Source organism: Myodes glareolus, chromosome 14, assembly GCF_982192425.1.
Source record: "Myodes glareolus chromosome 14, mMyoGla1.1, whole genome shotgun sequence".
Classification (NCBI taxonomy): domain Eukaryota; kingdom Metazoa; phylum Chordata; class Mammalia; order Rodentia; family Cricetidae; genus Myodes; species Myodes glareolus.
This window is the reverse complement of record NC_142039.1, coordinates 59,346,619-59,373,789: the sequence shown is the minus strand read 5'-3', so window position 1 is coordinate 59,373,789 and position 27,171 is coordinate 59,346,619. Positions and strand designations below refer to the sequence as shown.

The 27,171-nt window shown below is 44.9% G+C and overlaps 1 protein-coding gene across 10 annotated transcripts in view; it reads right to left on the bottom strand.

Moving 5' to 3' along the window:
• Window positions 1–27,171, bottom strand: part of Phactr1 (phosphatase and actin regulator 1) — a 449,396-nt gene that overhangs the window by 162,428 nt on the left and 259,797 nt on the right. For all 10 annotated transcript variants that reach the window (XM_048418822.3, XM_048419204.3, XM_048419049.3 and 7 more), the window contains one exon: window positions 20,735–20,899. In XM_048418822.3, the coding sequence (XP_048274779.2) occupies window positions 20,735–20,899 (165 nt within the window). The remainder of the gene's footprint in view (window positions 1–20,734; window positions 20,900–27,171) is intronic.

The window sequence follows — 27,171 nt, the reverse complement described above, 5'->3', positions numbered from 1 at the left end:
AAGGGGCCAAGATCCTAACACTTTCTTCAAGAGTACAACCTAGCGACATCACTCTCTTTGACTAGGCTCCACTTCTTGAAGGTTCCACCACTTTGTAATAGTGTGGTGAGCTGGGGACAAAGCCTTCAACACATGGGCCTTTGTGGGTAGGAGGGCTGACATGGCTCCATAGGAAAAATAGTGTGTGTGTGTGTAGGTCAGAAGTCAAGCTTGGGCATCTGTCCTTAACCTTCTCCTCGAGACAGGGTCTCTTGATCATTGCTGCATACACCAGGCCAGCTGACCTTGAGCTTCCAGGGATTCTCCTGTCTCTGCCTTCTATACCATCCTAGGATTGCTATAGATGTACCCACTGTGTCCTGCTTTATGTGTGTCCTGGGGACCTGAACTCAGGTGCTCCCATAAGTAAGGCAGGTACCTAGTCCACTAACCCATCACCACCACCACCACCACTACCTCCACCATCATCACCACATTGATTATTTGAGACAAGGTCTTAAAATTCCAGGCTGGGCTCAAGTTTGCTATTTAGCCGAGGCCTGCCTTATATTCTTCTGATCCCCCTGTCTCTACCTCTCAGTGCTGGGATTATAGACCTGGGTCACCACACTTGGATTAGGTCTTTTTAGTTGTCTCTTGGACATGGCCTTCCACAATACTGCAACATGTCTCCTGTTTAGAACGCCTCTTTTCTCCTATCAACCTTGACCACCCACCCCAGTGTCCCCTCAGAACCCCACGCTTTTTCCTTCATTTTCTGGCCCTTGGTCACCACCTCTACTTCCGCACTAAGTGCACCACATGCAACCATCTCCAAGGAAGGAATTGTGGTTTTCCGTTTCGAATTCTACTGCCTGCCTCAGGGTTTCTCAACAAATACAAAACAAAGTCTCAAATAAATGAGAGCCAAATACTGCACACTGGAAGGGTATCAACACTCAGATGGTCAGGAGCTACAAAACTTTTCTCCACGACCTACCTGAGCCGATACTATGGGGAATTATGTATTTATTTTTGTATGTACAAGTGGATAGGCAAGGGCGAGAATCAACAGACTTCAGGGCACTTCCCCGGACAGGAATCACCAATTAGGGCAACTTCAAGACAACCCAGGAGCTGAACTGCTTCTTCTGTGCTTCTAAAGCACGGTGAATACAGCTCGTGATCACTTATTCTGGAGCCTTATAATTACCGGGTGCCAATCTACTTCTCACAGAAGTGTGGGCTCGGTGTGGGTGGCTCTGCATTCTTCAGCTCTCCGTTTTCTGTACCTGACATTTCAGAGATCTTGGGCAAGCGTTTGTTGAACAAAGGAGTTTGTAGGAGCAATCTGCAGTGAATAGCGGGGCAATGTGGACAGAGAGCGGTGGTGGTGGGGGGTGAAGATAAGGGGAAAAAGTCACTCCCTTGCACCCTGCCTCCCTCCACAATTCATTGCTAAGAAAGATCTCTTGTCATTTCCAGAAAAAGATTCTGAGCTGCCTCTACCTGATCACCTTGGCTTTGGGTCCCACTTGACTCTCAGTGGGTTTGGTTTTCTAAGCTTGAGGCAACGAATCAGAGGCTAGAAAGATCCCTTGGCATATGACCTCAAGGTCTAAAGTACTTTGCAGTGGGGGTGTTCTGACAGCTGCGGCTGGGAGCCCACTACCTCAGATGACAGGGGACAAGAGCTGTGAACATGTCCTGGCCAACAGATGGTCTCAGGGGTCACGGTGTAGCTGAAAGGAATAATCCTGTCTGTTTTCCTTTGTGGAAAGCAAAGCTAGTGTTAAAAAAAAGTGGAGAGAAGAGCTATACCAGGGGCATGAGTTGGCTTTCCATCACTGTGATAAATCTCCTGAGAGGAATCCACTTACAAACAGGATTGGTTATTTCAGTTAGGTTTGTCCCACAGGCCCCACTGCTTCTGGGATGGTAGGAAGGTAGTGCGCCATGACATGAGCAAATGGCAGAGGAAGCTGCTCCTCTCATGGTGGCTGGGAAGCAAAAAGAGACAGAAGGGAGCCAGGACTCTAATACCCTCTCAGGTCTGAGACTGCAGGAGTGCACCACCATGGCCATACTGTAGGCAGAGGCAGCTTGTTCGTTTCTCAGCTGCCCAGACCCAAAATAATCACACAGAAACTATATTCATTGCAACACTGGTCAATAGCATAAGTGTATTTCTAGCTAGCTCTTACATCTTAAAGTAACCCATTTCTATTATTTTATATTTTACCACAAGGCTTGCGGTTTACTGGTAAGGTTCTGGCTGGCTGCTGGCTACATGGCTTCTCCCTGACTCTGCCTTCTTTTCTCTTCTATCTCTGCTTGGAATTCTCGCTTGGGTCTATTCTGCATGGCCATAGGCCCAAAGCATCTTCTTTATTAACCAACGGCATTCGCAGCATACTGAGGGGAATCCCACATCACCATACTTCCTTCTGCTCCTTGAGAGTTGTGTCTCCTTACAGCAAATGCTTAACAGCTCTGTGCCCCACTTCCTTCATCTGCAAAATGGGAATAAAACCTGGTCATGTTCATAAAGTTCTGTAATAACTAATATTACATAGAAATTATTGAATAAATAGATGAATAAATGCAGATCACAGAAGGTTACCAACGCCACCGGTGACGCACCTGTTGATTACTGAGACTGAGTCAGGCAGAGGTAATATGTGACTACAATTCAATGATAATGTGCCTTTACTACTTTTTGCATAACAACAATTCCAGTAATTATCATCTGAATACCTGTCTCCATTTCCCCACAGACTTTCATACTCCAGAATGTTTCTTCAAATATCTATTTGTTTCAGAAAAATATCTATTTAAAATAAATATGTATGTATGTACATATAAATGTATGTAATCTGTTCTTTAAAAACAATACAAGCAGCACCATAGCATAATGTTGTTCTGTTTCCCATCTTGTTTTTTTCCACTTAAGAGAGTCTTGTGCAGTGTTCTTTGCATCCAAAGATATAAATCTTCCTTGGAAGTTTTTGTGGCTTGATGCTAATCTATTGTGTAGAAAGACCATGATTTAGGCAAGCATTCGACCACAAAGCTGTATTTCCAGTCCAGGATTTGATCTGATTTATGTAACAGCCCTCCACCGATGGCATTCATCATATTTCATATGTTTTCCTCTTATAAACAATCTGTAATGAACAACCTTGAAAATCCATTTTTCTCCATTTCTGCAAGCACACATGTAGGTTAAATTCCTGGCAATTTATAATTCCATTTGTATGTGACCTTTGTCAAATCTGGAACTTTGCAGCATTGAGCGCCCTGTGTCTAGAATGTTCTTTCTGGCTAGATCCTCCTTTGCTAGTCTGATAAATCTCAAGGTCAAAGACAAACACATTTACAGTTTTGATGGCTCCGGCTCCATTGTACTCCAGTAACTTTGTGTGGACTCCTCCCGCTGGCAGTGCCCTGCTGAGAAGAGCTGATTCCCAGGCTCCTGGTGGGCCAGCAGGTCTCAATTCCATTTATTTTCCCAAAATCATAAGTAAAAATTGGTATGGCACTAGTTTCACTTTGTGTTTCTTTTATTAAAAATGAGGGTGAGCCCTTCTTTATGTTTATGGGGCAGTCACCCTTTTCTGTGGTTTGCTAACTTGTGTTCTCTGCCCAGACCATCTGTCTTGAAGTGAAAACACGAACCCTCATTAATGCACTATTTAAATCTCTCAAAGTGATCTGTAAGTCTGGAATCCCTCACACGACGGGAAAAGGCCTCCTGATGCAGTCCCTTCTCTGCCTCTTCTCCACATGGGCCCCCTTCTGCCCTACATGTAAATCCTGGCTGCTTGGAGTCCCGCCCCCACCACCCACCATGCCTTGCTCACTTGCTGCTTGGTGGTTGGTTGAAGGAATTCAAATTTCAATGCATTCACTTTAAAGCAGAGTTGTAGGAAACAGCTTGGCTCCTCCCAGATTCCTTTTCTCACTGTTAATATCATTACCAGAGATCAGGATGGCTAATCTCCACTGTCAGCTTGGTTGCTAGCAGACAAACCTCTGTGAGGGGGTTTCCAGAGAGGAAGAGGGAAGACCCAACCTAATGTGGGTGACTCAGCCTTACAGGGTGGAAGCCAACTGAGCCCAAGCATTCTCATTCTCTGTCTCTCTGTCTCTCTGTCTCTCTTTTCTCTCTCTCTCTCTGACTACAGTTGCAGTAAGACCAACTGCCTTAAGTTCCTCCTGCGAAGCCTTCCATGCCATGATGGTCCGAAGGCCAAACAAACCTTCCCTTCCTTAAGTAGCTTTTATCAGGCATTCGGTCACAGTAACGAGAAAAGTAAATGCAACAGAGATGATTTAAATAGTGCGCCCCGGGCTTCTTTATTTCTATTAGTGTGAATCTCCAGGTATTTCCTCGCCGACACTTAAGGGACTTCTCAGTTTCTGAAGTGTACTTCCAGCAGGCAGCATACAGTTCCCTTAGAACACAGCGGCTGTCCCATGGGGGTTCCGACAAGGCACAAGACAAGAAACGAGGCCACATGGCGACGAACAAGCCCACCTTCCCTGAGACCTCTCTGGACAGACTACGGAAAGCTGAAATGTCCTGGGAAACCTTCTCCTTTCCTGCACCTGAGTTCTCACCACCTGCTGCCACTTCACACCACCCCGTCTCAGTATTCTAGCCCTGCTGAGTGTGAAGTCATTACTGTCCTCCTGGCAGGGGGTGAAAATGACTACAACCTTTATGGCAAGCAAAGGCTGTGAAGCTATTCACAGAGCGATGCACCCCTGAACCTGGCTTCTCTTTCTATCACTGAGAGAGAGAAAAAAATGTCTAAAGAAATCAATGCTGCATGCAGATGATTGTGGCATGGTTATTTATAATCATGCACACTGAAGGGATAGTCTATATTTAGGATGGAGAGTGTTGATGATCAACAATTCATCATGTTATAGTAGAAACATTATATTATATAATGTTGTGTATTTCTGTTACAACATAATGCCAAATTAAAAAACTAAAGTTTTACAGAACAAACTAGGGGACAGAGAGATGACTCGCTGGCTAAAGGCATTCATTGCTCTGGCATAGGATCTGGGTTAGGCTCCCAGCACTCATATGGCTGCTCAGAGAGAAGACCCGTCATTATATTTCCCCTTAACTATCTGGCCCAGATCTATCCCATGATGCTTTAGTTATTTACCAGGCAGGCAAAGATCAACCTCACTATGATTGGCAGACTTCCTGGTAATGAATCTTTCCAGCCGTTCATGCATGAAATAGAGTTTTGCGCAACAACCGAGAAATTTGCCCTCTCTCTTGCACGGGAATATGTTCCTGGGGAACGCTGCTGCACAGTTGAGTTCCTAGCTGCTTTATAGGATCGTCATAGAAACACCTGGAAATGTAATTAGCATGATGTTCATCAAGCACTTCCTGTGTGCTGGAAAGCAGGGAAAGTTCCTGTCTTGATAATGAGTGATACATAGGCCTGGGTATCAGTGTCCGCGTGTTGTTGGTCCCCCCCCCCCCCCACTAGAGAGTACAGTCTCCGATGATGTGTAATGAACAGTTTTATTGAGGATGTAGGACTGTTAGCATTTAGCATTCCAGAGAAGAGATCGTCATTATCTTTTTCCTTCTTTTTTATTTATTTTTTTGGATTTTCGAGATAGGGTTTCTCTGTAGCTTTGGAGCCTTTCCTAGAACTAGCTCTTGGAGAACAGTCTTGCCTTGAACTCACAGAGATCCGCCTGCTTCCGTCTCCCGAGTGCTGGAATTAAAGGCGTATGCCACTACTGCCCAGGGAGATCGGCATTTCTTATGAACCGATACTTGGACAATCCGAGGAAAAACCATACTGAATACCGCAATAGTCTTCAGTGCCTAGATTACCTCTGGCCTCTGAGTATCATTAGAAGTCCTCTGAATTTTGCTTCCAATGTGCTCTCAATTACCACATGTATGGAGTAGGTGAATTCTGACTGAGGGTGGGGCGGCTGAGGTGATCCCCCACAACCTACCTCCAACCTGTACGTCCTACAGATTTTAGGATTCCAAGTGCCCAGTTCCCTTGGAATAGCATAAAGAAGAGAGACCTTCGGAATTCATCCTCAAGAACTCTTAGCTCCTTCAAGGCCTTGTGGTCTGCTTTCCTCCATGCTAAGGTTACCAAACACTTGTTTTAGTTGAACAATCCCAGAACACAATCGACCCGTTGCCAAATGTCATTCCTGTCTCTCCTACAACCTGACAAGGAAGCCAACAGAAAGGGTTCCCCAAGCACCTCCCCAATACAAATAGACATGCATTTGGTAGTTAACACTGCTTCAGAAACGCCAGCATTGGCAAGCCTTGCTTCTAATTCTCCTTTCTCTTTCCTAACTATTAGGCTCAAATCCCTGAATTTAAGTATATTTAAAACCAACCTAACCAGACACTCAGTGTCTTGACCTGTCCATCTGTCAGATTCTCAAGTCCTGTCCTACAAGAGGTTTTATTTCCCCCCACGCCCAGGCAAAGCCCAAAAGACTATGAAGTGAACTGGACTTGCATTGGAATCCCTTGAAGTTTTATCATTCTCTAGCTGCGTGATCCTCAGCAAGCTACTGACCTTTTCTGAGCCTCATTATCCTTAGTCTATAAACAGAGAGTAGGAACAACTGAGTCCCCAGACCACTGGGAATGCTAGAGCTCAGCCCAGGCATTTGTCCTAGAGGGGATGTGGAACCATTACCCATCAGCCTTGTTACTGGTAAGGCTAGGGCTTAGTAAGTAATAGTGTAATTATTAAGATTCAGTGAATAAAACCCAAAAGGAAATCCCAAAAGGGACACAAGAAACCCAGATAAATACATGGATTAAATGATAGAGAAGAAAGAAAAGTGCATGTCAGAAATTAGTCTGGATTTGAAAATAAAATTAAGACTTGATTCATCACAGATGTGCCAAAGTAACGAGGAATGGCTTTATGGAGTCAAGATGTCTCTTGAAGAGAAGGCTGCCAAGACCCGAAGGAGGCCTTTTAGCATCTACAAACTTACTTCAGCTTGAAACATTGGAATTTGACCTTCATATCATAGTAAGAGGCTAGACCAGGTGAGATCTTCAGGAGAGAGCTAGAGTTCTGCCACCACAAACAGATGAGTCTATTTATGCAATTAATGGGCTAATAGGTTAATGGGTAGAGCATCGTCTTCGGACAGGGTCTCCAATGAAAGCCATTTTAGTAGATTTTGGGGGACACTTGTCCTCTCACCCTGTGATCCCTTCTGCCTCCTCAGGACTGTCAGCAAGAAGGCTATCCCTACAAACAGTCTGGGACCTTGACTAGAACAACAAGGTAAAATGAACCTCTTTTCTTCATAGTTCAATCCATTCACAGTATCAGTCACAGACAACAGACTAGGATTGTGCCCATCTGGTGTCCTGCCGAAGGTGGTATCTGCCAGCGGACCCAAATCCAAGCGTTGAATGGGGAACAATGAGGTCTGCATAAAGGACACGGGCAGGGAAGGACAACAAAAACCCAAGCCAAACCTCCTTTAAGGACACACACACCTTCTGAGAAAATTCATCAGGGAATAATTATGTTATGAAAACACTACAGAACATACTCACACAAGCTAAAATGGGCAAGGACAATCCTTAGAAGATGGAATCTCGTGAGACTACCTTGGAAGCACCATTATGAAACACAGGCTTGCAGATAGATCACTTGTGCTGGGAATGTCGCTCAGCTGGTGAAGTGGCGGCCTACCATAGACAAAACCCTGACTTCCGATGATGGGGAATCTCAGCCAATCACATTCTGCTTAAGGTGTGTCCCCCCCCCCCCCCGGAGCCACACAAAACAAATAAAAGATTGAAGTGGCTTGTCACTTCCTCTCTTTGGTTCCCTGCTCATCTGGTGTTCGTGGGATCTCTGGTCGTGTAAGTTTTCCCCTTTTATTAAAAGCTAAATCTTTTTGTATTGAGTTGGCCTGGTTAATTATCGATCGACCATGCCCCTTCATTCCATCCTCAGCCCTGTTGAAATCAGCCTTGAGAGTGCATGTGCATGCCTGTAACCCCAGCATTCCGGGAGAGGGAGACAGGAGGATCAGGTGTTCAAGATCATTCTTGACAACATAGTAGGTTTGAGGCTATATGAGACCCTGACTCAAAATAAAAACAGAAACCAAGTATTCCACATAGAAGTGCTCCAGAAAAGTCAAGGGTGATTCCCAGGCTTAACTCCAGAGGAGGCCCCATTGAGCAGTATTAATCATGTACCCTTGAAGGACCTAGACGTAGAGTGGACGGCCTAGTTGTGGGGCAGCACCTCTAAAACCTCCTGGTGGAACTGAGGACAACAGCAACCTAGAATTCTGAGAGTGTGAGAGACATGTTGATGGAAGTTGTTGGCACTGGGACTGACCCCCCAGTGTGAGACCAATCATAGAAATAGTTAAGAAGAGGTAGAAATGTGGGCTGAAGGCTGCAAACACATTTAATTCTGTAAAGAAGCAAGGGAACCTCCCTGCCTTGAATTTATTTCTCTGAAAGGGGAGGCAGTGGTGGGCTCCATTCTAATGTCCCTGTGTCCGTCCTGATTGAAACTTTGATGTCTCGAGAGCACTTCTTTTCTGACCTCAGACTTAGTAACTTACATGCTTGTGAGGTGTGTGTGTGTGTGTGTGTGTGTGTGTGTGTGTGTGTGTACTCGCATGTGCGTGCGCATACACGCTCCATCTTCTCCTTATACAGGCTTGGTTCATAATTCTCACCCCGGATTTAGTTGCAAAACCATTCACTTCCACAGCAACTGCCCAGGTTTGAGAAGTAGGCAAATGGTCATTCTGCATATGTACGATCTCTTTCTGTGCCTCCTGTCTTCTCATAGACTTTCAAAAGGAGACGTTGGCCATGCTCGCCTCAGACAGCACCTTCCACCCTTTGTGTTTGTGCCTGTGAGGCACCAAGGAGACACAGGAAGGCCGACTTCCTCTAGGCCATTGTGAGTTCAGAGAAATGAGGAAATGCTTTAGTGAACTACCTTGCTGGAACCAAAGGAAACGGCAAATCCCAGCCCTGGGGGACTGCACAGCCTGTCTAAAGCCGGCTTCTCCACCAGCCCCTCGGCAAACATTGTCATGGTCTAAGAGTCCGGAGAGTAAGCAGCGTCTCAGGGGCAGGGCATGAAAGGGAAGTCCTTCCTTGTTCTGGGTGTTGGGCTTTTCAAATATGTGTCATTTTACAAAAAAAAAAAAAAAATGGAAGATAAACTTCCCTTGCCTAAGGTGCTATTCGAGTTTTCTCTTTTAATCCCCATAATAACTTAACGATGTATCAATTTTATCCATATATTAGAGAAAATTAGTCACATCATCAAGTGCAACCTGCCCTGGATAACAAGACAACTGGGCTCTACCATGTGACCCCACCCCATCCATTGTTCAAGACCACCTCCTGATACATGGCTTCTTAGCTTGGAAGTTCATTGTCAAAGATACATCTTACGACAAACGACACTCTTTGTGTCCATTTTTGGTATTAATCTTATGGGGACTGGGAAGACGGCTCAGAAGTTAAGAGCACTTGATACTCTTGCAGGGGACTGGGGGTGGGTTCCAAAAACCATTCATGACTCCAGTTGTGGGGGCCAGTCTAATAGCCTCTTCTCACTTCCTTGGGTGCTGGTCACATACACAGTACACATGTATACGTTCAGGCAAAACAAAATATTTTTAAAAGAATTAGTGCTTTTAGCCCCGCCTCCCACAACTTAGTGACCACTCTACAAGACCCCGTGATTAGTGTCTGTCTACCCAACCTACTACTCCCATGTGCTATACAGAAGAATAAGGTAGCATCCCAACAAACATAAAGGCAGTTGTCTCTTTATGAAACTGGTTACGGGGTGGTATAGATATCCCTTCCTCCAAATGCTTAGGACCAGAAGTGGTTTGGATTTTGGAATATTCATATATACATAATGAAGAATCTTGGGGGGATAGGGCCCAAGTCTAAACATATTTAGGTTTCATATATATTTTAAAAATGTACCCAAAGTAATGTTACATATTTTTAATTCTGTGCATTAAACATGTTTTCAAATATAGACTATTCAACTTAAAATCTTGTAGAGCCTTGGGGTTTTGGATTTTTCAATTAAGTATATTCAATTCATTTAGTCTTTTTTAAGCCATTCAGCAAATCTAGATCTTCAACCAAGTGTAGTTGCTTTCAACTAGACACTGCAGGCTCCATACTAAAATGTGTAAGTTGCTACCATTTGTCTTTATTATTATTATTATCATCATCATCACCATCATAATCATCATCATCATTATTAAAGAACTTAGGTGGGCTTTGAACCAGTAATCCTCCTGTCTCAGCCTTCCTAGCTCTGGGATTACAGAAGTGGCCACCACAACCTGCTCATCCTTCAGCTTTAATTCTATTTAAGAAAGATTCCCATTGTGACTGTTTTTACGAATAGGCTTCTCTTCCTTCACATTTCAGTTTTATAAAGATATATCAGGAGAGGAAAACAGTGACGTTCCACCATTAAGTACGGTGAGCTAAGTCTTTAAAATCGGGTGAACTATAAATTTCCAAACCCATTGATCGGAAATGCAACCCAGTTTGCAATAGTATAGAAACCAAGTCAAATCCCAGCTTCGCAATGTTAAACTTCCAGTTATTAAGGAACAGGTTTCTCTACCTGCTAAGTGTGGTTCATAATACCATGTGAGGAGCTGGGAGATGTAGTTCTGTCACAGAGCCCTTGACGAGCATATTTGAGGCCCTAGATTCAATCCCCGATGCTGGCAATAATTATAATGCCACACATGTCTGTTGTAAGATTAAAGGCCACAAAGCAAGGGCAAATTTGTGCTTATTTTCCACGACGTGGTAAATCCAACAGACCCACTGCTGCTGCTGGCATCCTAGTGCAAGCATGCTTTTCTTGACAGGAAGAATACAATGGCAGCTGTCATGTGTTACACCTTGAACAAGGGTGGGAGCTGGCCTCCAAAGACAGCTCAGTATCCATGTCCTTGTTAACTCCACTTTGGTGGTGATTCTAGGTTGGCCCTGTGACTCACGTTAATTACCAGAAAACACCATACTGTGAATCTCCATCAATTCTGAATTTGTCTTTTTTTTTAAAAAAAAAAAAAGATTTATTTGTGTGTGTGTGTTTGCGTGCGTGCGCATACTCATGAACCCAGGGATACCAGAAGACACTGGATCCTCTAGAGCAGTGGTTCTCAACCTTCCTATTGCTGTGGTCCTTTAAAACAGTTCCTCATGTTGTGGGGATTCCCCCAACTATAAAATTTTCATTGCATTGTTCAGAACTGTAATTTTGCTACTGCTATGAATCATAATGTAAAATCTGTGTTTTCCCTTGGTCTTAAGGGACCCCTGTGAAAGGGTTGTTTGACACTCCCACCCCAAAAGGGGTTGTGACCCACTCACTAATCTAGATTTAGGGTATTAGGTGGTTGTGAGCTGTTCAATCTGATTGCTAGGAAACAAACTTTTGTCCCCTGGGAAAGCAAGAGACCCTCTTAACCCTGAAGCCATCTTGCCAGCCCTCTGGATCTAAGTCTATTAGAGCATGTTGGGCCCCACTTTTGTTCTCTAGGGGGCCCTGAACTGCGCCCTGGAGAAACTAAAAGACAAGACTACATAGGAAGTCCTTGAGACTACATGGACTGGGGATAAGTCCTAGCTCCCCCATCACGTCTCCATGTGTCTCCAAATGACTTCAAGCCCATCTACTTCCAAATGTATAACATATTTCCCAACAGATTAGCAGAAGAACCATCTAGCTGAGCCCAGCCAACCTCTCAGCCATGAGGGATGATCCAATGGTTGCTGTTTTAAGGCAATACGCATGGAAGATATTGTTACACAGCCACTGACGACTCGAAGAACAATGCTGTTCAGAGTTTCAGCTTGTGCTGTTTTGCACCTGAATCTACATATTACTCCAATAAGCAGAACAATTGTGAAGGATGGCAAATCCTTCAAGGACTAAGTCCTTCTACCTTTGCCCCAGTAACCACCTTCCTCTCCTTTCTTCTTTTCACCATGAATTTTGAAACACAAACCTGGCTGGCCACCTGACTGACTTTCAGGTCAAAATGTACTTCTTTGGCACCTACAGTTTCTCTGCTTCTTACTGAGACATTAAGAGGGGGAAAAGGCATGTAATAGTTTCGAATTATAAGCAAAAATATTGGATAAACTTCACTTTGAGAGGCAATGGTTGTATTTTTCACAAGTCAGAGCCAAAAGGCACAGATTTTCACAGCCTTTGTTCCCCTACCTCCACTTTGCCTCGTAAACCCTAGACATTCCCTTTGTGGGTCACAGATGCAACAGACAAGAAAGAATATTTTCGGCCTGTCCATGCTTGACCTCTTTTTGTTTCTGTCTATTTTTAGTGCCGAGGATCAAAGCAGATGGAATGTGCCCAACAATCCCCCAAAGGGAATGTGTGACCCAGCCAGATGCTGAGGGTTACTCTGCTTGGTGCGGCGCTTTCTTACGGAAATCAGATGCAGACGCTTCACGTACATGTATGTTTGTTTTTCCTAAGCACAAGAGCTGTCGTTGCTGAAAGATGTGTGAAGTGTTCCTTCTTTGGCTTTGCAAACCCCCCCCCCCCCCCGTGAATATTTCAGATTCCCTTGGTGCACAAACACTGCGTTAGAGCAAACTGTGCAGCTTCACAATCTGACGGACCTTAAACACAAACACTTTCTGATGCTCACATCCTCTTCCTCCTCCTTCTGCTCAAGCAAACTTTCAAAATCTATTTCCTCTCCTTGCATTTACTCGTCAACTGATGCTAACTAAACTCCAGCCATGTGGCTTCCATAGAACCATTATTTCAAAGACATGAGTGGCGAGTTGTCAGTGAGCACTGCAGACTCCCCAATCAAGGGACCATCTTGTCAGGACCTGCAGCGTTGGCCTTTCTCCTTTTTGTCAACTCTCAGGCTCTGATTTGGCGATACTGCTAGCTGCTCCTGGATTTCTCTTTTTCCCATCAAGCCTCGTCTGCCTTCTCAGTCTTTACCCATGACCTCCAGGTCAGAGGCCCTCAGGGTTGCTCCCATCTCCTTTGCTTCCCAAGTAGCTTTCCAGTTTATATCTCATGGCTTCAAGGACAACCCAGGTGCCCATGACTTCCCATCTGCATTCTCAACCAGATCTCTTCTGTCCCTCCCAGAGCTCTATCCCCAGCGTGCCCTCCATGTGACGCTTTGAAAACACATGGAAGTTGGCATTTCAACAAATGTATATCATTCTGCCTGGCAGCCTTCTCTTGGGAATCTCGGACACAGATTAGCCTGCTACCTAACTGCCCAGCAATAAGTTCAAGGGGAGTTCACTCTACCCTTCTTCCATACTTGATCTCTAATCAATATAGCTCATCCTGTTTCCTAAGTACCTTCTGGTTTGTTCATAGTTGTCAGCTGCTACTGTCACAATTTTGGTCTAGTCTGCCTTCCCTTCTCCCCAACCTTATAATCGACCACCTGCTAGTTGGTTTGCCTGCTACCAGAATCAACAGGAACAATTAATATGACATTTAATGTGGCATTAAGGAGGTGTCTTCTTGATTCTATCGCAAGTAAATTTTCTTTTGTCAGAAACATATATGTAGATGTTGTGACATTATAAACTTGAAAACAACATTTGGGTTCCATGCCAAGTTTTTCCCATAGTATAGAGACTGACCTTTAAAAAAATGCAGTGCAATCTTCTGAGAGGTTGTATGTGAGTGTGCAGGTGAGCATACATGCATGTGTGTGCAAGGGTGTGTGTGTGTGGTTGCATGTGTGCATAGACCAGATGTCAATCTTAGGTATCATTTTAGGATGCAGTTTACCTTGCTTTGTAAGACAGGGACTCTTGTTGGCCTGGAGATTTCTAATTTGGCCAGTATGGCTGGCTACCAAGCCTTAGAGATCTGCCTATCTCTGCCTTCTGGGGTTGTGAGTGTGCCACCATATCTGGCTTTTCAATGTGGCATTCCTAGAGGGAATGAACTCGGATCCTCACGCATGCACAGAAAACACTTTACTGCCTGAGCGACCTCCCCAAGTCCTCAACGGTTTTCTACTGCTTAACAATAAAGCCCAGGCTCCTTAACATACTCTGATCCGTATCCAACACCTTCCCCTGTCCACCTTTTCAAACTCCATTCCCCTCTCCCTCCAAACCCTCTTTAAGCTAACAATGCCTTTCAACCCAGAACCCATTTGGGGGGGGGCTACAGACTTTAAACTCTTTTCTCTGGGCTTTGTGCTACTCTGTTCTGTTGGCCAGGAGAGAAGATTTGCTTGTGTTCATTGTCTTACTCCCTGGTTAATCATGTAATTCTCCAGAAAACCCTCCTGGTGACTTTTAACTACATGGCTTGTCTCTTTTGCATGCTCAGAGGCTCCGCGCATCTCCTCTCTCATCACGTTTCCCGCCCCACGATCGCTAGCCTAATTATGTGTTCTTCCCTTAAGACACGACCTTTCGAGGAGGGAAGAGTACAATCCACGCTTGTCCTTGCTATGCAAAGTTCATGGTCGATGGCCTGCACACCAATAAAAGAAGCATGCTAAGTTAGAATCCCTTTTGCAATTCCTGTGGTTTACAGAAGTCGAAAAACCTAGGTTCTCAGGAAGGAGGAGACACCATTACTGTTAAGGAATTGGAGGGCCTGAGAAACTCCAAAGCGAGGGTGCTAAGGCCCAGGGTTGGCTCTCTTTCTCGGTGCTGTCCGTCAGTCTCATCCTTTCAAGCCCTCATGGGAAAACGTAAACTCCCAGCTCACCAGCTGTGCCAGTGCCGATCCACAGAGCTTGCCTACGTGGCAGGCAGATCTTGCCTTTATGGAAAAGAATGGTGATTCCATTTACTACCAATGGATTGCTACACTACACAACAAAGACAAGCCTTCATGCGCTCTCAGGTTGCATTTCTCTGCTCCAAGAATACCAAATGTACATCCCTCAATCATGTGACCTGCTAGGAATTCCTAGCAGAGGAGAATTAGTGATCTAAGATTAGCAAAGGGGCTTTATATCTTGAGCATCAGGAACAGACTTCCAGGAGAGCCCAGCAGCCTACAGTACCAGGTTCAAAGCCATAACCCAACGTTTCAGTATAAACTGTCTTCTCTATCCAAGGAGTTTATCTAAAGATATGGGCTTGCCGGAAAGAGTTCGTAATGTCAGCAGTGACTCTGGGTCATGGGTGGTCTGGCTTTACGGACAAGGGGCAATCTGGAGCAAGATGAAGCACCAAATCCCAGGTCAGGGTTAAGGGCTGGCTTGTTGCTGCTGCCCTGGAGGCTTTCAGGGTAAGAAGCACTTTCAGCAGAATGAATGCTAGGCTCAGAAGCCCAAGGAGAAGACAGTGCTTTCTGCTTCTGGGAGCCCTTATGATACCCTGTCCCCAGATCCTGTTCTGTATGTATTAGCTGACACAGAAGACCCATGTGCAAAAGCAAGCGGGTTATCTCTGTGTCCCACTGATGGAGTGCCACTGTTTCCGGCTCAGTGCCACGGCTGTCAGCTGGGTACGGCTGAGTGCCAGCGTGACTCACAGTGGGTAGGGAAACAGGCAAGCAGTGACTGCTGTCTGGGAGTTGCTGTCCTAACGGACCGCTTCTTGTATCGGGAGTGTCTGCTAATATAGGAAGAAAGGGACTACAAAGCAACCTTGGTGTCCGTGACTCCATTAAGTGGTTGTGCTTCAGTCACTTACAAAGATGGTGGACGGAAACATCTCAGTTTGGGAAAGAATGAAGCATTCTCAGGAGAAATTGTCAGTTCAAGAGTTTAACACGAAAACTGCACAGGAAAGTTTCTTGTCTTACACAATTGACAAGGACAAAGTTAAGCCAACATATAATTTTATAAATAAGATACGCCGGTATGTAAGCCTATACCATGGTTTTGCTCTGTGTTTTGTTTCCTATTTTGAGGATCCTTTATTTGAGGATGTGGGTTTTGCCTCCATCAGCACCTGTCCTTCCCCTAACCTCGCTAAGAGTCGAGGTTCTTTGACCTCTCTGAACTTGAAGTCTATTGGCTTTTCTAATTCTTGCCAATCTACTGGAGTTCCCTTTTCTAATCTAAATGTCTATCTTAACCCCTGCTGCCTTCCAAAGAACACATGAAAGTTCCTAGTGACCATGAAAATTTTACTTGAAAATAAGTTAATAGCAAATATAGCAAAGTTAAAGTCTTTTTGCTGATGCTGTTGTTTTGAGATGGGGTCTCAGTATGTAGGCCTAGTTGGCCTGGTACTCACTGTGGAAAAGGTCTTCCTAGGGCTGTGCTAACAGGTGTGAGACACCCTGCCTGACTCAGAAGTATCTTTGAATGGAATTATTACTAAATGTTATTTCTAAATCCAATGTCCTTGTTGGAGAAAGAAAAGGACCTGAGACCCAGAGAGACACAAAGGAAACAGATGGAGTTACGGCAGAGACGAAGCACAGCAATGAGCCAAGCAATGCTGTCATAGTCAGCAGCAGGAGGGACAGAGGTGGAAGGACTTCTTTATCAGAATTCTAGGAGGAGTCAATCCTACTAGTGTCTTGACTGTAGTCTTCAGACTGTGAGCCAACACATTTCCATGGCTTTATACCACTGAGTTTATGGCAACTTGTTACAGAAATCTTGGCCATGAATACAAATCTTTTCTTTCTTTTTCTTTTTTTCCTTTTCTTTCCTGTTTCTCTTTTTACTCAACTGGCAAAATTCTGACTCAGGATGGCTCCCATCGCTTTATCCAAAGCGGTGATGGACAGCCACAGCTAATAAAATGGTCATTGGTGCTATATTAGTTATTTTCTAGTTGTAGTTGCTGTGACCAAACACCTGATAAGGAACAGCTTGGAGGAGGCTCATAGTGAGGGGATGTAAGTCCATGGTGGTGGGATGGTGTGGTGGGGGGCAATGGGGATGGTGTGGTGTCAGGGCAATGGGGATGGTACGGTGGGGGTCAATGGGGATGCTGTGATTGGGGACAATGGGGATGGTGTGGTGGGGAGCAATGGGGATGGTGTAGTGTCAGGGCAATGGGGATGGTGTGGTGGCAGGGGCTTCATGAAAGCAGGAGCTTCCAGAAGATACCTGTTCACATCTCTGCTGATCTGGAAGCAATGGAGGAGACGGGTAAAGGTCTGGGTTTCTGCGTTCCTCTCTGCAGCATCCATTTTTAGCTAGAATCCTCCACTTTTAATATATGACACACCTTGGTCCCTAATGGGGTTGTTTATCTTTTGCTACCCTTCTTTTCAGTGATGTTTCATCACCCTGTCCTGATTTCAGGACAAAATAAACCTTTTAGTTGATTACGTCAGGATTTCTCTTATCCCTGAAGATGCATTCTCTTAGTCGTTACCCCCCTCCACTCACTCTCATTCAGCCTCCTAGGATGTATGAGACTTCAGAGTGAAATCTGACCACACTCTCTGACTGAAAAACCCCACTGCAAAAACTTCTCTACCTGTTGTGATGGCTCTGAGCGAGCTGTCTTACTAGCTTCAATAAGAGTAACTGAATAATGACTTTTCTTTAAAAGGATACACATACAAAACAAACATATGTACACCAGCTGAATATGGCTGATCAGTCTGAACTTTTATATATTTCTCGTATTTGTGACTTACCCAAACATAGCAAAGTCAACATTTTTAATTATATACCAGAACACAATTCATTGTTTTGACTATTCCTATGTTGTCAAATTATCCCTTTGGGGTAAGAACTAGCCCAGAAGGTTTCTCCTCTGCAAAAATAATAAATAACACTCTGGAATCCAATTAAGAAGAAGGGATGCTACAGGGTGAAACATGGGATTTAAAATAAGCTAGAATAGCTTCAGCACATGGTTTGCTCATCCATCTATTATGATAAAAAGTTCTTCTATAGTGTACCCTTCTAGTCCAGGAGTTGTCTATTTTTATTGATGTATAATCTTACTGATTCTTGGAGAATTTCTTACATGCCGATAATGTATTTTGGCCATATTCACATGCCTCTCCTTCCCCCAACTCCTTCTAGATCTATCCGTCAATCCTCATGTTCCCTCTCTTTTTTGTGTAACTAACAGAGTCCAATGTGGGTGAGGAGACATCCCATGGAGCAAGGGCAATTACCAGGGCTCCAACCTTAAAGATAACTCCTCAGCAGAAACCAATGTCAATAGATCCTCAGAGGACGCTTCCATTTCCTTTCTGTTCTACTGCTTTCTGCCTTATGTCACCGACAGAGTACGTTTCATTTAGATTTCCTCTCTACTTCCTTTTCATGTTTCTTTAATGGGGATGAACTCTTCCCTTCTCCGTGCTGGGATGTCAACAAGCTTGATCTCATGAAGGTGTTTTGTAGGCAACCACAACTGCTGTGAGCTCATGTCTACAGTGGTCCTGTCAAAACCAAGGAGGGCAGTTCACCCCATTTCTCCCTGACCTCTTTTCCCTCTTCTGCGATGTTCTCTGAGGTTTGGAGTAGGGAGGTATGATATAGATGACCCTTTCTGATTGAACACTCTGCAGACACTGATTCTCTGCACTCTGACCTTTGTGAGCTTCTGGAGTAACAGCCAACCATTGCACAAAGAAACTTCTCTGGAGTGGTCTGAAAGCTGCTTTTAGGCTCAGGTATACAGCTGTCGAGGGCAGTTTGCAACTATGTCCATTTAGGAGCTGTGTCTTTTAAAAAGAGACAGAAATCACATCTAAATGACATGCTTAACTGCCCAATCCAACAGCCTGGTTATGGTGACCACGGCAAAAACAATGAGAAAGATTTAAAGTTAGGGAGTCTACAGGCTATTGACCCCAAGACTTTTTTTACATGCAAAGTTTTCAGATTGTTAATATTTCATGAGCTATCTGATACCATCATGTTTGCCTCTATCCACGGGGAGGAGAAGGCGGAGTCAAAGTGAAGGGACTGCTCCAGAGGGGCAATGATTTAGAAACTCATGAAATGAGAAGCTCGTTCTCACCTCAGAAACCAGCAAGTCAGAACTATGGGGCTATGGTATTGAGGGAGCAGGTACTGGGAGTGTCCATCATGAGAACTATGCCCATCTCAAAATCTTCCTGTTTGTTACTCTAGTTTCTTTGTGCAGTTTGATTTGTTGACGGACATTCAGGCACAAGAAGTCGACCACTGAAGTGTTTCATTTGTGAGTGGGGCAGAGGACAGAAGCCCAAGCAATAGAGGAGGTGCTAGCCTTGAGGAGAGATAGCAGGATGAGTTTCTAGAAAATGTTAGGAGAATATAACAAAAGCCTAGAAGAGGGCCCAGGGAGTGACAGGATCCATAAACAGAAACAAAGGGCTATACACTAACTTGTAGTATTCTCAGGTCATAAGCTAAATCTTTAAGCCCCAGTGTGTCTTTGGAGACCAGCTAGGTTTAAATAAAGTCAAGATCATGGGGTCTCTGATAAGTCACCCCCCCTTCAGATGACACCCAGTCAGCATTCTTTCTGTGCATACACAGAAAGAAGAAGGAAGGTCCGTGAGCGTGTAGTGAGATGGAGACCACTGATCAGCCCACCAATAGGTTTCCAAAAGAAACCAACATGGCTTGTAACTTTACTTGAGACTTATAGCTTTTGTGAACATGAGAAATAAACATCTTTTGTTTAAGCCATCTAGTGGGAAGTATTTTGGTATAGTGACCCAAGACTACCACAAAATCAAATCCAATCTGCACACATTTCCTACCATCTCCTCAAAAACCATCAAGATAAAACTCCTTGTCAGTCGGGTGGTGGCAGCACATGCCTATGATCACAGCACTCAGGAGGCAGAGGCAGGCAGATCTCTGTGAGTTCGAGACCAGCCTAGTCTACAAGAGTTAGTTCTAGGACAGGCTCCAAAGCTACAGAGAAACCCTGTCTTGAAAAACCAAAACAATCAACCAACCAACCAAACAAACAAACTCCTTGTCATTGATTTTTCTCTCCACATCTGCCTGTCCTTAAAAACAGCCACCTGCTTTGCTCATTAAGTCTCCACCAACAAAAATTCATGTAAAGGACTGATTCCTACCCGCCTGTTTGGTTGATGAGGAAGCTGAGGTACAGGTAAATAAACTAAACAAGCTCCTCTAACCAGCAAGTACCGGAACCTGGATCCGAACCCAGGAAGCCTGGCTCCAGGAATGACGACGTGTGGCTGAGCTTATCCCAACCCAACATTTCCCAGCTGGCCACTGAGCTATGAAACGCATGGCTAACTTCACATCGCGGTGAGAATTCACTTCCATTCTTTGTTTTTCTGCCTAGTTCAAGAATCATTTATTCATGATTCTTCCTCCATGAAATAACCCGATCTTATCTGCCAACGACCGTACATAAGTCATTTTCTGCTGGGTGTTGAGTTTTGCTGGAGCAATGACAATCGGTGAATAATAAGAAATGGATTGTCAGGGCTGTAGTGAAATTATTCAATTATAGAAAAGGTGGAATTCCAAGTCCAGATTATTTATAGATCAAACAAAAGCAGTCATTTTTAAATTAAAAAAATAGCTAACAAGAGAAAAGAAAAACCTCCGTGAGAGAAGGGACAGCATCTGAGGCTTAAAATCCAGTCCTTACCATATCAGCAATTATTAAAGGCGAGAGCAATCCCAAGACTGGAGTCTCTGCTTTGGGTCAGACAGCTGATGGAAATCAAATCCTCAGAGTTTAACTCAATGAACAGCCAATGAGAAAGAAGGCCAGCAGCCACCTTACCTGCTGATGTGTGCTTGAACTTTTCACTTTTCTTCTTCCTCCATTTCCAAGGCTTGAAAATCCTCCCCAGGTTGGCAAACTTACTCCTCCTCCGGATAGGTGGGGTGTGCGTACCAGGGACCAGAGAGTCAGAACGCATGGCCGCCAGCCTCTCTACTTCCTCGGCTTGTTTTTCCCAAGAAAGCGATGGAAATAAAGAGAAGGGGGGGAAAAAGTGTTAAAATGGGAGCCTCACAGATGGCCAGCTTTTCCATGGTGACAGATAACAGAAACCACGTGACTTGAGCTCCGTTTGCCTTTTGGAATGGAAGTCATACCGACGTGTTCTGAAAGCTTGGGGACCGTCAGTCAAACCCTAGAGATCTAGAACACCTTTACTGAATTTGCTAATATTTAAAGAGGCAGGTTCTTATTGTGGCGTGCAGGCTGGTCCCAGCCTCCTAGTTTCAAGCAACACTTCCGCTTCAGCCTCCTGAGTAACTAGGACTATAGGCATGCCACCACCATCCCAATCAAATGTATTCAGCCTTGACTAAGGTGGCAGGGAAGGAAGGGGATGGAGATGTCAGGGGCTCACCCAGCAGATGACAGAACTCCCCAGAAGCCATCTGAAGACTCACAGGCGAGTCGATGTAACTATTAGCGTGGTAATTTCTCACCCAATATATGGCGGTTATCATCTCAATAGAATTGCTGGTTGAGAAGGGAGGAAAAAACCATCATCTGCTTTCTGTTCTGGTGGTGCTGTCTCCACCACCCACTGCTTGCTGCTTCTTACTGCCCTGCTGCTGGATTCAGGCTCTCGAAGCACTGAGATTTGGAAGGGAGCGGTCCCCTCCTTTGGTAAATGGGCAATATTAAAATCGTGCACACTTCCATTAGGGTTTTCCAATGGCCTCGCTTCCTTTTATCCTGGAGCCTTGCTTTAAAATGTTTCTAGGCTGTGAGCCCTGGAAAACTCTTCAGAGAACATGCAAGACTGGCCCCAATAGTCACATTGTTATAGTTTGGATTTGGAGTGTTCCTCCAAAGTCCGATGTGTTAAACTTGGTCTCCAGTCTGTGGCCCTATCAGGAGGTGGTGCAATCTTTAGAAGGTGGGGTCCATTGGGAGGAAGTTCAGCGGTATGCCCTTGAACTGGGTATTTGGACTCCAACTTTTCCTCTTCCTGTCTCATTGCTTCCTGGCAGTGAGGTGAGCGGGCAGCTTTCATCTACCATATTATTCCTGTCTTCATAAGAATTTGTTCCCTGGTCTCCTGTATCAGATGCAGTCCTTGATTGACCATGGGACTGGAGAGTTTGCCTGTTGGGGTTTGAACATGCTTTTGACATAGGCCTCCCCTTCACTCACAAATACTGGTGGAATCAACTATGTGTCATGGGGCATCCTGGGGCAGTCATACTGGTGAGAAGGGACAAGATGGCAGTTTCTGAGTGACAGGATTTAAGGGTTACGAATGTATCTGGGAGATATGTAGAAATCAAAGTCTATTCATAAGTCACATGACTGACTGAGCGACCTGAAGGGCCGGAGATGGATCATTCTCAATGTCCAGATTCAGGTCAGCAGAATGGAACCTTCATTATTAACACAAAGAACACGAGGGGGGGAAGGGGGTGATGTAGGAGGGTCTTCTATCTATCTGTTGCTTTCATTGGTTAATTAATAAAGAGAACTGCTTGACCTGATAGGTCAGAACATAGGTAGGTAGGGAAGACAGAACAGAATTGTGGGAGAAAGAAAGCAGAGGCAGGCAAACGCCATGGAACCAGCTGCCAGGTCAGACATGCTGAATCTTTCCCGGTAAGCCACGACCTCGTGGTGCTACACAGATTATTAGATATGGGTTAGTCAAGATGTGAGAGTTAGCCAATAAGAGGCTGGAGATAACGGGCCAGGCAGTGTTTAAAAGAATACAGTTTCCATGTAATTATTTTGGGTGTAAACTAGCTGGGGAGCCAGCATCCCGGTGGGAACACAGCCCGCCGCCCCTTTTGCAACAGGGAGGCACAATTTTGAGGGTGGGGACAACAATGATTGAACATGTTGAAATAAAGAAGGCACTTAATCCTTCAACTACGGGTGCTCTTAGACTGAGGACAGGGTTACATCCTGGTAAACTGTCACTAATTAAAATGCCATTCAGTTCCAGACACACTGACTGCATGCGACCTACGAGGTGTTACTGCTTAGCCAAAGAGAGTACTACAGAGCACCGCTGTTTCTCCTTGTGGCTGAACTTACAAGAAACGGTCTCTGGTGCTGTGAGCTGCCAGAGAGGATCTGACCCAGCATTACCAGCCAAGGAAAAGATCTCGATTAAAAAGGCAAAGTACGGTTTCTACTTTGCATATCACCTTTACACCACTCTACGTTGAAAGACCTAAAGTCTAACCATGTATAGCTGGGGACCATCTGTATATGATTCAACGTATAGGTAGCTCTTCTTCCCCATTGTTTGATCAACTGACCACTTAATACTAGGACGGGCACTGTGGTCACTTCTGGGGAAGACTAAAAGATGAAGTAGATGTAATCGTGAAAGCACATGTAAGGAGCAGAGAAGACAGGGGTCGGTGTGTCCGTCATTGCAACAGGGGCATCCAGCCTAAAATCTAAGAGATAACTGTTCATTCCCAGTGCTGGAGAGGCCCCTGGAGAGAGCTCATGTTTCTAGGTTTTGATAGAGAAAGGCAATTTTCTCTCATGGAAAAAAATAGAGAGGAGTAGATGCCTGGCCGAAGAACACACCCAAGAGGGCTGAAAACATGACCCATCTTGAAACAAAAAGGGGCTGAATCCAGCAGTGACATCAACGGAGAACTGTCATCGGAGGAGTCTGGAACCAGCTCGCCTGAACTCCTGGCAGGATTCATTATGCATTTGGGTTTTTATCTCAGAATCAGAAGGGAAAGTATGGCAATTTTTAAAAGGGTACTTGCTCGTACTGTATGTATCAGATGTTCACGTCTTACTAGAGAAAGGGGCTATAACAGAACAGAAGGACATACTGACTGATAAGGTTATACCAGGATGTAGGGCAGACAATCAGCCCTGAGCCTGAGGTATAGAAGATGCTAGAAGATACATGCTGTGGGGCAAACCCCCCAAAGAATGAGTGCATTCTAGTAAAGGACATCCAAAGTTCTCAGAGGAGGGGCTTGGTTTTAATTGGCAGGTAAAGGCTGTGCTTCCACGCAAACTGTCTCTTTTCAGTTTCTGGTACTGAATGCTCAGTTTAGCAGTGGCTGTAGATGGGACTCTTGGTTAATAAACTATCAACCAAGTTTATCTCATTAACCAAGATTAACTCATCAGTGGATGAGTCTATCGACAACTTCCTAATTTGATGGCATCACTGGGGAATGGTGGGAATTAGGAAGTGGGGCCTAATTGAAGGAAGCAGTCACTGGGACCAAGTCTAGACCCTCCTAGTCCCTTGTCTCTCTGCTTCCTCACTGTCATGAGGTGAGCAATTCTCCTTCACAACACACGGTTGCCAGATATTCTGCCTTACTGTGGGCCCAAAGATGACCACAGACCCAAATTTCCAAACTGCAAGCCAAAAGTCATTGTAAAAACTGTTCATCTTAGGTATTTGTCAGAACAACACAAACGCTAACTAACACTATTGGGATACAATAGCAATTGGATGTTTCATAGGAATATTACTGTAAATGGAGACTCTGCTTTCGTTCCCAGCTGCCCAGACCCAGATAATCACATAAAAACTACATCAATTACAACATTGTTTGGCCAACGGCTTAGGCATATACCTAGCAAGCTATTACATCTTAAATTAACCCATTTCTATTATTTTATATTTTACCACAAGGTTCGTGGTTTACCGGTAAGGTTCTGGTGTCTTTCTCCTTTGGTAGCTACATGGCGTCTCTCTGATGCTGTCTTCTTTCTCCCTGCATTCAGATTAGTTTTCTACACCTAACTCTATTCTGCCCTACCATAGGCCAAAGCGGCTTCATTATTAACCAGTGGTAATAAAACATCTCCACAGCATACAGAGGGGAATCCCATATCATATTACTGCAGCAGACAAAAAGAAACACATTGGAATATAAGGAAAAGGTGCCCAAGAGAATAACCAGAAGGCCTCCTTACTCACCTTCCCTAGTTCCTAGGAAGGCAGTGCCAGAAATTCAGAAATAACAGTTGTGATTCAAGCAGGGGCATGCCAAAGGAAGAATGACCAAAGTTTGGGGTTTTCATGACAATGATGTGATGTCTTTAAATAAACATTGACGAGAAAGGAAGAAGTAGAAGGTATTGGCAGCTCAATGTCAAGGACCTTGGGCCCAGATAATATGACCTTCCCCCCCACCCCAAAGGTTAAATTTTATAGCCCAAGGTTTTGGGGAACTATTTTAGGAAATTTTCCAGGTGGGAGAGCAGAAACAATGTTATCTTCAGGGCACATTGCAGGATTCAGGATACTGGGAAGAGGGTGAGAAGTTTAGGGAACGGGATTTCTAGGAAGGAGAAGAGAAGGAGGGGTCAGCACGCACACCAGCGCTCAGCGCCTCAAGTCTTTATGCAGTGCTGTTGAAAGCTTAACCGAGGCTTGCATCGGGTCAGACCTAGACAGAAAGGAGATTCCTCCCGCAGCCCCGGGGTGGGCAGGTGGAGGCTGAGGGAAGAAGATGAAGGTTTGGGAGATTTTCTTTAAGTGTGCATTGCAGATCACCAAGCAGGCGTTAAAACTAAAAAGAAAGCAAAAGCAGGCTGTAATAAAACTTGAAAAGGAAGTCAACTAGAACAGGCAAGATGAGCCGGGGCGGCAGCGCATTTGGACCTTCTTGCCTTTAGACGGTACCAGCTGCTGGAGCTGCTGCTGCTGCTGTAGCGGCAGCAGCTGGGTTGGATGGCTGATAGAGTTCAGATCTGGACTGAGGAGAAGTAAGCAGCTCCCCTCCATGTCCTCAGTAGCAGCTCAATGCCCCCAGGTTCCTGTCCTGTTTGCGTTCCTCAGCGATGGACCGTGGCGAAGAATGGTGAGCTGAGCTAAACTCTTTCCTCTTCAAGTTGCTTTTGGTTGCGTGTGGCGCTACGGCAATAGGACAGTGACTGAAGTTGTTCTCAGCTGCATCTTTAAGTGATGGATAAAAACGGTTCAGATTGTTGCATTAAAATAATTGCAACCAATTAGGAGGGCTTTTGTAAACCCAGAGTGGCAAGCAGCAGAGAAAACATTAAAAAGGCATAATTATAAGTCTAGTTAAACGGAACCTTGATAAGTGTATTATTAAACTCAAGATACTTAGCCCGTAAGTGCAGAAGATTGCTGAGACAACCAAGTTTAATTAATTTGTACTTCAATCACTCATGCTATATTTTCATCTATTCATCTGGTAACAAAGGCTAGCTCTCAACCTGACTGCTCTGCCATCAGATAATGAAACTGGAAGGCACAAGGCCAACTTGTGAATACAGTTTAAAAAGGAAGAAAAACAAAACAGAACAGAGCTCAGAATCAAGTACTCTCCTGCTGCAGCGATGTGAGAGATAATGGGATAAAGGCAAGAGGAAGGGGAGGGGTGTGGGCCAGAAGGATTGTTGAGATCAACCTCCTTTAACACACATCACAGAAAGGCTGCTTTGCTCAGGCTCTCTGTTCTCAATCTCAAAGACAACTTTATCAGGCAGCTGGGAAGGGGAAGGGCACTCACCCACACAAGAATCAACTCCAGGGTCTAATACAGGAAGGGAAATGATGAACCAAGAGACGGGAAGCCAGGCAGCTGAGCTAACTCAGAGCCTGCCGACAGAGGGAGGCCTGGGCTAGCATCTCCTAGGGGCTTACCAGCAGCAGATTCAAGGGGACAGTCTTTAATAGGCAGCTAGGTCTTCCTGTATGACAACCGGCTTTTGGTCAGTCTACAAGGAAATGGTTGGAAGATGTTGTTTTTCTTTCTACTTAGAAATTCAGGGAAGGTCATATTTGACTTCTGCATGATTTTAGTCTGGATGAACCCAAAACATCTGGTGCTGTGTCCAACCCTTCGTGTGACCTGGGGCACTCTGTGGGCAAGTGTTGACAATAGGTAGGTACAGCACGTCACCTGGCATCCTTACTGTTGCATTTCTCAGGGTGGCTCGGCCCCTGAAAGACCCCTCCCCTCTTGAGCTTCCCCCTCTCCATGCTGGAATGTCTACTGGCTTGGTCTTGGGCAGCCCCAGCTGTGTGAGTGAGTTCATGAGGCCAATGACTGTGTCATTTCCAGACGACATTGATTTTGCAGAAGTCCGTCTACACTTCTGACTCTTAAATCTTTCTGTCCCATCTTCTGCAGTGTCCCCAGAACCTGGGGGTGGTAGTGTGTGATGTGGAGGCTCCATTTAGGGGAGGAGGAGTGGCCTGGGAGAAGTTGGAGTGGAGGAGTAGGGGGGCATATGATCTAAATTCACTGTATATATGT